This window comes from Rhinopithecus roxellana, chromosome 10, assembly GCF_007565055.1.
Source record: "Rhinopithecus roxellana isolate Shanxi Qingling chromosome 10, ASM756505v1, whole genome shotgun sequence".
In the NCBI taxonomy this organism is placed as follows: Eukaryota; Metazoa; Chordata; class Mammalia; order Primates; family Cercopithecidae; genus Rhinopithecus; species Rhinopithecus roxellana.
In genome coordinates this window covers 55,223,210-55,235,858 of record NC_044558.1, presented here as the reverse complement: position 1 = coordinate 55,235,858, position 12,649 = coordinate 55,223,210, and the positions used below count along the sequence as shown (strand labels likewise).

Sequence of the window (12,649 nt, the reverse complement as noted above, 5' to 3'; positions counted from 1 at the left end):
GATTGGAGGGAGGGGTGCTATTTAAAAGTATTATATAAAAATGTATGTGCTTTTTTTTTTTTTTTTTTTTTGAGACTGAGTCTCTGTCACTAGGCTGGAGTGCAGTGGTGTGATCTTGGTTCCCAGCAATCTCCACCTCCCGAGTTCAAGTGATACTGTCTCAGCTTCCTGATCCCTGAGTAGCTGGGATTACAGGCACGCACCAACACACCCGGCTAATTTTTGTATTTTTAGTAGAGACGGGGTTTCACCACGTTGGTCAGGCTGGTCTCGAACTCCTGACTTCATGATCCAGCCACCTTGGCCTCCCAAAGTGCTGGGATTATGGGCGTGAGCCACCGAGCCTGGCCGTGTGTGCATATTTCTAGGATCCATTTGTATATGTTTCTCAAAGGGGTCCATGGCCTAAGGGTTGAAAAACATCACTGAATTAGTTTTTTTGGTTCATCTTGTAGCTTCTGCCTCAACGGGAAAATTTCCCTTGGATCTGCTCTTGACTCCTAGTGTACTTCAGACTCTTCAGCCCATCACAGTCTAAAGGTTGAGGGAAGGGGGATGAAATAGAATCATGTGTGGTTGCTGGAGGCTTTAAATTCCAAAGAATCTGAAGGAGGATAGGAAAGAGGACTGTTACCAGACAAATCTGGCATTCTAGGCCTGTCTCTGTCAACTTAGCAACTGTGGCCTTGATCAAGTTAGTGCTTTCTGCCTCGTTTCTTCATCTGTAAAATAAAAGCTGAAGATTAAGGTCAATTATGTAAAGCATGTGTGTAACACAAAAGTAGACGACACTATTAGGAAGGAGGCTTTTAGATCATCCCTAACTGACTTCTTTATATCTTCCTTTGGCTGAGACTTTTTTTAGGTTGAAGCTTGTTTTCTCTCTCTCTCTCTCTCTCTCTCTCTCTCTCTCTATATATATATATATATATATATTTTTTTTTTTTTTTTTTTTAATAACTGGTAGGATAGTAGGATAGGTTGGGCATCAGCCTCTTTCAATGATTTGATTGTATACAGATTGAAATCCTTTCCATTTCCAAACACTTAAGAGCCAAAGCCAACTTTTCACTGTCGGTTCCCTTACCTTATATCTCTTAGTAATACCCCACACCCCTGTTCCCTGATTCCTGGTAAAAGCTCTAGTTGGAGAGCGGAAAGGTAAGGAAATGATCTTTCAAAATTAAAGGTGAACACCTTCACTTAAACTAATTAAAATTGTATCTCCACCCCCTGGCCTGTAGAGGGCAGTGTATGGATACATTTGTCCGGGTTAGGGGACTAGGTTTGATAAATTTTGTCCTGCATCAAATGACAAAAGGGTAATAGAAAATGTATTATATTTGTGCTCCTTACTTTGAGATAAGAGACTACAACCTTCATACTTCGGGGTGTAAAGCTGCTATTGCTCTTGTTAAGAGGCAGTTTTAGAGATAGGGTCTTGCTCTGTTGTCCAGGCAGGAGTGCAGTGCCACGATCTTGGCTCAGTGCAACCTCGAACTCCTGGGCTTAAGCGATCCTCCCGCCTCAGCCTGCCGAGTATTGAGACTACGGGCGCGTACCACCAAGGGGCGATTATTATTATTTTTTTTCTATGCAAAATAAAAGATGGCTATTCAGTGTTGTTGGTTCATTTTTGTTTGGGGAGAAATTCGACTAGCCCAAGGAATCTCAAATTCTTGGAACCACTGTTTTTGGCATTTTTGTTCTCATTCCTGGAATATGAGAATTGAGCGGCTGACCTTGCTTTCTCTAAAAAATAAACAGGGTGGTTGTAGTTGCAACAGGGTAGATAGAGGTATGTACCCTGGGGTTAATTAAAGTGGAGATGACAGCCGGGAGAAACTGGACTGGATCCCGAGGCCGCCTCCAGGGAGGGGCGGCAGGGGTGTCTCAAAATCTCCCACCTCTCAGCCCAACTTTTGGATTCGTCGTCACCTTCCACACTGCCCGAGCTCCGGACATACAGCCCCGGTGCGCGAGGGTCCCATTCTTTGCACACCAGGGGTATAATGGACTCTGGACTGTTGCGAGAGTGACAGCAAAAAGCCAGCCTCTTCTCCAAGGCTTCTTGGCAACCTGCCTGTCTTGGCTGCAGGAGGCGGGTTTCAGCCAATGGCTGAGTCACCCACTTCCAGCCAATGGCTGAGTCACCCGCTTCCAGCCAATGGCTGAGGGGATGAGCTGAGGGGAATGAGTGGTCCCTTACTGTAGCCGGACGCAACGGCGCTGGCCCCGCCCCTCGAGAACTCGCTGAGAGCTGGGCTGGTAAAATTGCATTACTGAGGACACTGGACTCGGTAAGGAGGCTGGGGGTGGGAAAGAAGCTGGGGAGGAAGGGCTGCTGAGCTGGGCAGCGGAGGGGGCATTGGTGTCCAGCTGTGCTCCGAACCTCGAGGGCAACAAAACTATCAGTACCTGCCTCCACTCCCTCTGTCTGGGTGCTCTTGAGATCGCGGGGTGTTGCCACAAGACCCCTTTGTGCCTGAATGTCGGACGTATCTTCCTACCTAATGTGCCCGTGGGGAGTGAGGGGTCATCACCTGCACCAACAGGTGGCATTTCTGTATTACAGCAAAAGGCTGCCCCTCCCAAACTTGGGATTCTGGGTTGACTGAGTTCACCTACGAGTCAGCACTACTTGCACTGCTCTGGTCTAGTACAAACAGGCTGCTGGCATTGAGGTAGGTGGCAGAGAGAGTAAGGGTCCCTTGGCCTAGGGGCAAGGTGAAGACTGCTATTCCCATCTCTAGCTTTCTTTGCCTCCCTACCCACGACCCACCCACCCCGACACATTGGTCTCCAGCATCTCATCAGCAGTTTAGACATTTCTCACTCCTCCTCACTCTGGCCCTGCTGGGTCAGTGCTCTCTGTTCAGCAATGTGAGGAAGAAACTGTTGCAGGGCAGAAGGCAGAAAAATTACTTTCCTTCTCCAGCGTGCCTCTGACACTCTGGCCAATAATTCCTCAATTTGCTGAGCTCACTACAGTGGCATAGATAAGATTGAGATGAAAAAAAAAAACAAACAAACAAAAAAAAAGATTGAGGTGGTCCGGGACCCTGGGTTGGGGTCCAGTTCCTAGCTGGGTTCAATTTTTTTTAGGGTGAATAGGGGGAGAGTTGGGGACTGAAAGGCCTTCAAAGACAATGTTATTATAGTAGTCTCCCCTTATCCAAGGTTTTGTTTTCCTGAGTTTCAGTTAGCCATGGTCAACCTCTTGGAAAATAGGTGAACACAGTTCAATAAGATATTTTGAGGCTGGAAGTGGTGGCTCATGCCTGTAATAATCCCAGGACTTTGTGAGGCCAAGTTTGAAGGATCACTTGAACCCAGGAGTTTGAGACCAGCCTGGGCAACATAGTAAGACCTCATCTCTACAAAAAAAAAAAAGCCATGCATGGTGGCTCACGCCTGTGGTCCCAGCTACTCAGGAGGTTGAGGCAAGAGGATGGCTTGAGCCCAGAAGTTTGAGGCTTTAATAAGCTGAGATCACACCACTGCTCTCCAGCCTGGGCAACAGAGCGAGACCCCGTCGGGGGCAGGGGAGGAGAGGGGAAGCCAGACAGTGGCTCATGCCTGTAAACCCAGCACTTTGGGGGCTGAGGCAGCAAGAGGCCAGGAGTTCAAGACCAGCCCTGACAACACAGTGACACTCCCATGTCTACAGAAAAATTAGCCAGGCTTGGTGACACACACTTGTAGTCCCAGCTAGTGGGGAGGCTGAGGCAGGAGGATGGCTTGAGCCCAGGAGGTTGAAGCTGCAGTGAGCCATGATTGACACTCGCTCCATCACACAGGCTTTTTTTTTTTTTTGAGACCAGGTCTCACCCTATTGCCCAGGCTGGAGTACGGTGGTGCCATCATGATTCATTGCAGTCTTGACCTCCTGGGCTCAAGCCATCCTCTCATCTCAGCACTCCTCTCCTCACCACCCCAGTAACTGAGACTACAGACAGGCATCACCATGCCCACCTAATTTGTTTTTTTTTTCCTAGAGACACAGTCTCACTATGTTGCCCAAGCTGGTCTTGAATTCCTGGGGTCAAGTGATCCTCCTTCCGTGGCCTCCCAAAATGTTGGGATTATAGGCGTGAGCCACCATGCCTGGCCAAAAAAAAAAAATGTATTTTGAGAGAGAGACCACATTCATATGACTTTTTTTGGTTTATTTTTCGAGACAGGGTCTCGCTCTGTTGCCCAGGCTGAAGTGCAGTGGCACAGTCACCTCACTGTAACTTCAAACTCCTGGGCTTAGATCTTCTCATCTCAGCCTCCAGAGTAGATGGGACCACAGATGCACTCCACTATGCCCAACTAACTTTTTATTTTTTGTAGGGACGGGGTCTCCAACTCCTGGCCTCTAGCAGTCCTCCTGCCTAGGTCTCCCAAAGTGCTAGGATTATAAGGGTGAGCCACCACACCCAGCCCTTTTAGTACAGTATAATGTTTTAATTTTTCTATTTTGTTATTGTTGTTAATCTCTTTTTTTTTTTTTTTTTTTTTTTTTTTTGAGACAGAGTCTCTCTCTGTTGCCCAGGCTGGAGTGCAGTGGTGTGATCTTAGCTCACTGCAACCTCCACCTCCCAGGTTCAAGCAATTCTCCTGCCTCAGCTTCCCAAGTAACTGGGGTTTACAGGCACATGTCACCACGCTCAGCTTATTTTTGTATTTTTTTTTTTTTTTTTTTTGAGACGGAGTCTCGCTCTGTCACCCAGGCTGGAGTGCAGTGGCCGGCTCTCAGCTCACTGCAAGCTCCGCCTCCCGGGTTCACGCCATTCTCCTGTCTCAGCCTCCCGAGTAGCTGGGACTACAGGCGCCCGCCTCGTCGCCCGGCTAGTTTTTTGTATTTTTTAGTAGAGACGGGGTTTCACCGTATTAGCCAGGATGGTCTCGATCTCCTGACCTCATGATCCGCCCGTCTCGGCCTCCCAAAGTGCTGGGATTACAGGCTTGAGCCACCGCGCCCGGCCTATTTTTGTATTTTTTGTAGAGACGGGGTTTCCCCATGTTGGCCAGGCTGTCTCGAACTCCTGACCTCAGGTGATTTGCCCACCTCAGCCTCCCAAAGTGCTGGGATTACAGACATGAACCACTGCGCCAGCCATTGTTGTTAATTTCTTACTGTGGGTAATTTAGTACTTAAACTATAAGAGGTATGTATGTATGGGGGAAAAAACAGTAATATAGGGTTTGGTACAATCTGTGGTTTCAGACATCTACTGGGAGTCACAGAACATATCCCCAGTAGATAAGGGGGTACTACTGTACTTGTTGACTCTTCATGTCAGCTCTGCTAGGCTATCATTTCAGAGATGAGGAAGCAAGTTCAGAACAGCTTGGAGTCTTGCTCAGGAAATCAGGCTGGTTAATGAATAGCAAGATCCAGTTTCACAAACCCAAGGCATTTTGCCCCCAGAATCTGGGCTCCTTCACCCAATTAGGCTGCCACTACTTTTTTTTTCTTTATTTTTTTTTATCCCTGTTTAAGTCAGTCTGATCCACAGTTGTCCTCTGCTGACTTCAGAAATAATAATCTGGCCAGTAGACATTTGGCTTCGGTCCTTTAGGCCGTTTGCCCCAGGCATTGTTGTCTATGGTGGACGAAGTTCAGAATGGAAGATGGGAGAGAGGTGATTCTGATTCTAGAAGCACCCATCCCTCCTACCCCATTCCCCACACACATTACCTGTCATCCTGTCAGGACAGTCTGTCTCTGAAGTGTTCCAAGTTTTCTCTAAGGGCCCATTTGGACTCCCACTCTCAGGACTCCCCATTTGCCCAGAAAGCTCCTTGCTGACCTTCTCTGTGTCTTCCTCCCACCCATTCCCTTAGGCCTCCCTAATATCCCCTCCCAGGGTCTCCCTATCTTGATCCCAGAATCTTCCTTCTACAGGTCTGCTACAATGCTGCTGCTGCACAGAGCTGTGGTCCTCAGGCTCCAACAGGCCTGCAGGTAAGCCAGCCCATCCCAAGACTTGCCCCCTAGCCCCTACCTCCCACCCTTAGTGTCTTTTACAATGTCATACCTTGCAAATAAGATAGTTGAGAGAGTGTGTCCAGGGAGGAGAGAGAAAGCCAGATCCTACTTTTCCCACCTATCCCTGGAGAAACTAAGTTCCAACTGAAGGAACCAATGGCCAACCAGGGAGAAAGAAGTAGACCCCAGGACTTCACTGACCCTTTCATATGACCATACGTGCTACTAAGACCTCTCTCTCTTCCAGACTCAAATCAATCCCCTCAAGGATCTACATTCAGGCCTGCTCCACAAATGATTCATTTCGGCCCCAGTACCCCAGCCTCACCTTCTCTGCTGATAACTCCAGCACCCGGGGATGGAAAGTCATGGGAACCCTATTAGGTGTCGGTGCAGTGTTGGCCTATCAGGACCATCGATGCAGGGTAAGTAAGGAAGGTGCTTCATTGTCAGAACAGACTGAGCACAGTGACTCACGCCTGTTATCCCTGCCAACTATAGGAGGCCAAGGTGGGTGGATCACTTGAGGTCAGGAGTTTGAGCCCAGCCTGGGCAACATGGCAAAACTCCATCTCTAGTAAAAATACAAAAATTAGCCAGGTGTAGTGGTGCACGTCTGTAATCTCAGCTACTTGAGAGGCTGAGACACAAGAACTGCTTAAACCCAGGAGGCTAAGTCTGCAGTGAGCCGAGATCAAGATCGGGCCACTGCACTCCAGCCTGGGTGACAGAGTGAGACTCCATCTCAAAAAAAAAAAAAAAAAAATTGTCAGAATAAAGGAATCAGTCGTAGTAAACTCCACAGGTAAACCAGGCTGTGACCTGTGTTCCTGCAGTTACAACAGAGTCCACAGTGACAGTCTTCATGCCCAGTGGAGATGAAATATGCTAATCTGCTACCTTCACTTCCCAGTGGCCAACACTGTGGGTTGGGTCAGGGTGAGCTAGTGATTTCTTCTTTTTTTGTTTTTTTTTGAGACGGAGTTTCGCTCTTGTTGCCTAGGCTGGAGTGCAATGGCATGATGTCAGCTCACCGCAACCTCCACCTCCCGGGTTCAAGTGATTCTCTTGCCTCAACCTCCCGAGTAGCTGGGATTACAGGCATGCGCCACCATGCCCGGCTAATTTTGTATTTTTAGTAGAGACAGGGTTTATCCATGTTGGTCAGGCTGGTCTCCAACTCCCGACCTTAGGTGATCCGCCCGCCTCGGCCTCCCAAAGTGCCAGGATTACAGTCGTGAGTCACCACGCCCAGCCGAGTGATTTCTTCTTAACAGTCTCTTCCCTTTTATCTTACTCCTTCCCTGCTGACAGGCTGCTCAGGAGTCAACACGCATATACACTAAGGAGGAAGTGAGTTCCCATACCAGCCCTGAGACTGGGATCTGGGTGACTCTGGGCTCTGAGGTCTTTGATGTCACAGAATTTGTGGACCTACATCCAGGGGGGCCTTCAAAGCTGATGCTAGCAGCTGGGGGTCCCCTAGAGCCCTTCTGGGCCCTCTATGCTGTTCACAACCAGTCCCACGTGCTTGAGTTACTGGCTCAGTACAAGATTGGGGAGCTGAACCCTGAAGACAAAGTAGCCCCCACTGTGGAGACCTCTGACCCTTATGCTGATGATCCTATACGTCACCCAGCCCTGAAGGTCAACAGCCAGCGCCCCTTTAATGCAGAGCCCCCGCCTGAGCTGCTGACAGAAAACTACATCACACCCAACCCTATCTTCTTCACCCGGAACCATCTGCCTGTACCTAACCTGGATCCAGACACCTATCGCTTACATATAGTAGGAGCACCTGGGGGTCAGTCACTGTCTCTTTCCCTGGATGACTTGCACAACTTTCCCAAGTACGAGATCACAGTCACTCTGCAGTGTGCTGGCAACCGGCGCTCTGAGATGACTCAGGTCAAAGAAGTAAAAGGTCTGGAGTGGAGGACAGGAGCCATCAGCACTGCACGTTGGGCTGGGGCACGGCTCTGTGATGTGTTAGCCCAGGCTGGCCACCAACTCTGTGAAACTGAGGCCCACGTCTGCTTTGAGGGACTGGACTCAGACCCTACCGGGACTGCCTATGGAGCATCCATCCCTCTGTCTCGGGCCATGGACCCTGAAGCTGAGGTCCTGCTGGCATATGAGATGAATGGGCAGCCTCTGCCACGTGACCACGGCTTCCCTGTGCGTGTGGTGGTTCCTGGAGTGGTGGGTGCCCGCCATGTCAAATGGCTGGGCAGAGTGAGTGTGCAGCCAGAGGAAAGTTACAGCCACTGGCAACGGCGGGATTACAAAGGCTTCTCTCCATCTGTGGACTGGGACACTGTAGATTTTGACTCTGCTCCATCCATTCAGGAACTTCCTGTCCAGTCGGCCATCACAGAGCCCCGGGATGGAGAGACTGTAGAATCAGGGGAGGTGACCATCAAGGGTTATGCATGGAGTGGTGGTGGCAGAGCTGTGATCCGGGTGGATGTGTCTCTGGATGGGGGCCTAACCTGGCAGGTGGCTAAGCTGGATGAAGAGGAACAGCGCCCTAGGAAGGCCTGGGCATGGCGTCTGTGGCAGTTGCAAGCCCCTGTGCCAGCTGGACAAAAGGAACTGAACATTGTTTGTAAGGCTGTGGATGATGGCTACAATGTGCAGCCAGACACTGTGGCCCCAATCTGGAACCTGCGAGGTGTCCTCAGCAATGCCTGGCATCGTGTCCATGTCTTTGTCGCCCCATGAGCATGGAAAAGAGCCACCTCAACCCCTTTCCCCACCCATTAGCCTCACTGCTTCAGAAAAATATTTCCCACCCCTCAACTTCTTGGATCACAACTCTGGCTTCCTAAGCCATACCCAAGTACACATATAGCACATTTCACCCAGGGCCTCTCCCTCTTTGGACACTATGTTACATATCCCTCTTGGCCTTTGAACCTGTGCCAGGAAATGTGAGCTGTTACAGCAAGGGGCTAGAAGTAAGACAAGTAATTCTGGAGACAAGCACTATTTTGTTTTCGTACCCCACCTCCGTTTCTAATGCCTACTGCCATCAAGGCCTTGTTTTGCTTTTCTTTTTGGATTCTCTAGAGAAATGTGTGTGGCATGTTTAAGAAAAGTGTATATACTATTATCTCTCCAGGTTGCAAAGTTGTGAGGAGAGCAAGGGGCACAATCATCTCCCTTTACAGTTCTACTTTTCTAATAAATAGTCTGTTTAACATCATGACTCTTGGGCCTGGGGAGTGAGCCTATTGCAGGAGGGAGGATGCATTTGTAGTGGGATGTATAATGAGATTAGTCCAAAACAAACAAAATTGGGGAGGAAGACAGAGAGGAAGCAGGCTTGTAGGTTAAGAAGTGTGGCTTCAGCCGGGCGCGGTGGCTCAAGCCTGTAATCCCAGCACTTTGGGAGGCCGAGACGGGCGGATCACAAGGTCAGGAGATCGAGACCACCCTGGCTAATACGGTGAAACCCCGTCTCTACTAAAGAATACAAAAAAAAAAAAACTAGCCAGGCGAGGTGGCAGGCGCCTGTAGTCCCAGCTACTCGGGAGGCTGAGGCAGGAGAATGGCATAAACCCGGGAGGCGGAGCTTGCAGTGAGCTGAGATCCGGCCACCGCACTCCAGCCTGGGCGACAGAGCCAGACTCCGTCTCAAAAAAAAAAAAAAAGAAGTGTGGCTTCTGGCTGGGCACAGTGGCTCATGCCTGTAATCCCAGCACTTTGGGAGGCCGAGGCGGGTGGATCACTTGAGGTCATGAGTTCAAGACCAGCCTGGCCAACGCGGCAAAACCCAGTCTCTACCAAAAATACAAAAATTAGCTGGGTGTGGTGGTGGGTGCCTGTAATCCCAACTACTTGGGAGGCTGAGGCAGGAGAATCGCTTGAACCAAGGATGCGGCGGTTGCAGTGAGCCGAGATCACACTACACCCCAACCTGGGCGACAGAGCAAGATTCCGTCTCAAAAAAAAAAAAAGGGGAGGGGGGGCTTCCTTCTCTGAGGTCTGGCAGTATCTGCAGGGACACCTAGGTGATTGACTTCAGGATACCATGAAGAGAGGAGAGGTGACAAAAACATGTATCCTCCAACCCCTCTCCCCAACAATTCTAATGCACTTGGCAAGAAAGGCAAAGGGTGCTAGGAGTTTAAAATCAATATTGTCTTAGGAGGTTGTGAAAGCAAAATAAATCTTGGGGCCCCAGAATCACTAAGCTATAGGGAAAAGTCAAGCTGGGAACTGATTAGGGTAAACCTGACTCCCATTCAAAGTCATCCCTCTGCTCACTGAGATAAATGCATATCTGATTGCCTTCTTTGAGAGGGATACAACCATTTGCCTTTTTTTTTTTTTTTTTTTTTGTAGAGATGGAATCTCGCTCTGTCACCCAGGCTGGAGTGCAGGAGTGCAGTAGCGCTATCTCCGCTCACTGCAACCTCCGCCTCCGGAATTCAAGCAATTCTCCTGTCTCAGTGTCCCAAGTAACTGGAACTACAGGCACACACCACCACGCCGGGCTAATTTATTTTGTATTTTAGTAGAGATGGGTTTCACCATGTTGCCCAGGCTGGTCTTGAACTCCTGAGCTCAGGCAATCTGTCTGCCTCCCAAAGTGCTAGGATTACAGGCCTGAGCCACCAAGCCCGGCTTTTTTCTTTTTTTTTTTTTCTTTTCTTTTTTTTTTTTTTGAGACGAAATCTCACTTTGTTGCTCAGGCTGGAGTGCAGTGGCGCAATCTCAGCTCACTGCAACCTCCGCCTCCCGGCTTCAAGCCATTCTCCTGCCTCAGTCTCCCAAGTAGCTGGGACTACAGGCGCCTGCCACTACGCCCGGCTAGTTTTTTATTTTTAGTAGAGACGGGGGTTTCACAATGTCGGCCAGACTGGTCTTGAACTGCTGACCTCAGGTGATCTGCCCGCCTCGGTCTCCCAAAGTGCTGGGATTACAGGCGTGAGCCACTACGCCTGGCCGCATTTGCCTCTTATCTACCTATTACCTGTAAGCCTCCTCCCAGTTTTGAATTGTCCCGCCTTTACATATATTGATTGATGTCTCTCGTCTCCCTCAAATGTGTAACACCAAGCTCTGCTCCAATCACCTAGGGCAAATGTCGTCAGGATCTCCTGAGGCTGTGTTACGGGCGTGCGTCCTTAACTTCGGCAAAATAAACTTCCTAAATTGAGACCTGTCTCAGATTTTTGGGATTCACAAGGTACAGAGGGAAAACTTGGCTCTAGGGCCTGACGTGCCAGGCCACATAGGGTGTCCAGTGTGTGCTTAGATTGAAACTGGGTGCAGATTAAAGACTAGTTTTTAGGTTACCTTCGGCAGGCGATGGCGCCTTTGGGACTTGAATCTTTCGGCGCTCGGCTACTCTCCCCTAGCTCCTCTCCCTTTTTCCCCCAGCAGTCTCCCGGGCTTGGGGACGCTCGGTGTTCGGCCACGCCGCCTGTCGCCTGGTAGTGGGACCGGAAGTTGTTAGGGGGAGGGGGACGGCTGTGATGGGGGGGGATATATGGGGGGGCAGGTCCCTTCTCAGGTGAAGCTGCTGATGGAGATGGAGCCGCCGCCGCCGCCGCCGCCGCTTCTCAGCGCCCGGGTCCTGGCTCCGGCCCGGCGACTGCCGCCGCCTCAGTGACCCCACTCCCCCCGCACTGGGCCGCCCGGGCCAGAGTGGGGGACCCCCCGCCCCCCCCGCCTCCCTTTTCCCCAACACCGTCCCCTCTCCCCCACCCCTCACAGCCTGCGCGCGCGCGCGGAGACTCCTCAGGTGAGTGAGGGGCGGGGCTTGGGGGGGGTTAAAGCGAGGGCGGGGCCTCGGTGGCCGGGGGCGGGGCCTGAGGGGCTCGGGCGTGAAGGAGCGGGGAGACGTGGGCGGGGGAAGGGGCCAGGCTGAGAGAGGGGCGCGGGTTGGGCTGGGGCCCGAGGGTTGGAAGATGGCCGGGGGAGTTTGGCCCGAGGCCCCAGTATTAAGAGGGAGGTAGCAGGGACTTGGGGGTCCTAAAAAGGCGGGAGACAGATCACCGCAGGGGTCTGAGGACAGGCTGGAGCTGGCAATCGCGGGGCTCCTCCGTGGGGATGTGGTTTGGGTATACAGCAGAAGGACAGAGAGGAGAAAGGAGCAGCAGAGAGGGTATCTGAACAAAACAAGAGAGGGACCCGGGTGTTGGGTCGAGGAATGCTGAAGACAGGAGTCTGGGGATAAAGACGTAGGCCTAGGTGAGAAGATCTGGGAGGCAATGAGCATATTGGGGAAACATGTAGAGAAGAAACTTAGGATGGAGTGAGAAGTCCACAGTGTAGGGTGAGAGGTGTAGGGAACTTGGGAAGCAAGGCTGGGAAGGAAGAGATTCACTGCCTAAGAGCCCTAAGAGAAATGCAACGGAGGAAACCCCAGGGCAGACATCCAGATGGGAGCTGCAAACTTGGGAAGCAGGCTGCCTGCTTCCTGTGTACCAAAACAGCCTTCCCTGTACCTGCTCACACAAATCCCATTTTCTTACCCCTTGGCTGCTAGAGTTGTAGGTTCTCGCTTTTTTAATTTTCTATATTATTTTTGTGCCTTTAAAAAAATTATGATTAGTCCTGTCTGGGAGCAGTAGAATGTTTAACGGAATGTGGACCTTTAGATATGTTCATGAAATATTGTACCCCAATCCCCCTCCAAGGTCAAGAACCTATGAA

General features: G+C 50.6%; 2 protein-coding genes across 5 annotated transcripts in view; both read left to right on the top strand.

The window, feature by feature from the left end:
* Positions 1 to 2,140: 2,140 nt before the first annotated feature.
* On the top strand, positions 2,141 to 9,189 carry SUOX (sulfite oxidase). Of its 2 annotated transcripts, XM_010377822.2 has the most exons (5): positions 2,195 to 2,300; positions 2,576 to 2,684; positions 5,897 to 5,956; positions 6,228 to 6,405; positions 7,295 to 9,189. In XM_010377822.2, the coding sequence occupies exons 3-5, from the start codon at positions 5,907 to 5,909 to the stop codon at positions 8,702 to 8,704; spliced, it is 1,638 nt and encodes a 545-aa protein (XP_010376124.1). In that variant the 5' UTR covers positions 2,195 to 2,300; positions 2,576 to 2,684; positions 5,897 to 5,906; the 3' UTR covers positions 8,705 to 9,189. The 2 variants fall into 2 exon arrangements, with proteins under 2 accessions (XP_010376125.1, XP_010376124.1); XM_010377823.2 differs by lacking the exon at positions 2,576 to 2,684 and having other exon boundaries at positions 2,141 to 2,300.
* A 2,256-nt stretch (positions 9,190 to 11,445) lies between these two features.
* Positions 11,446 to 12,649, top strand: part of IKZF4 (IKAROS family zinc finger 4) — a 33,064-nt gene continuing 31,860 nt past the window's right edge. For 2 of the 3 annotated variants that reach the window (XM_030939220.1, XM_030939218.1), the window contains exon 1: positions 11,446 to 11,735. The gene's annotated coding sequence lies outside the window, so the exon portion shown is untranslated. The remainder of the gene's footprint in view (positions 11,736 to 12,649) is intronic. The other variant, XM_030939217.1, reaches the window with a different exon arrangement.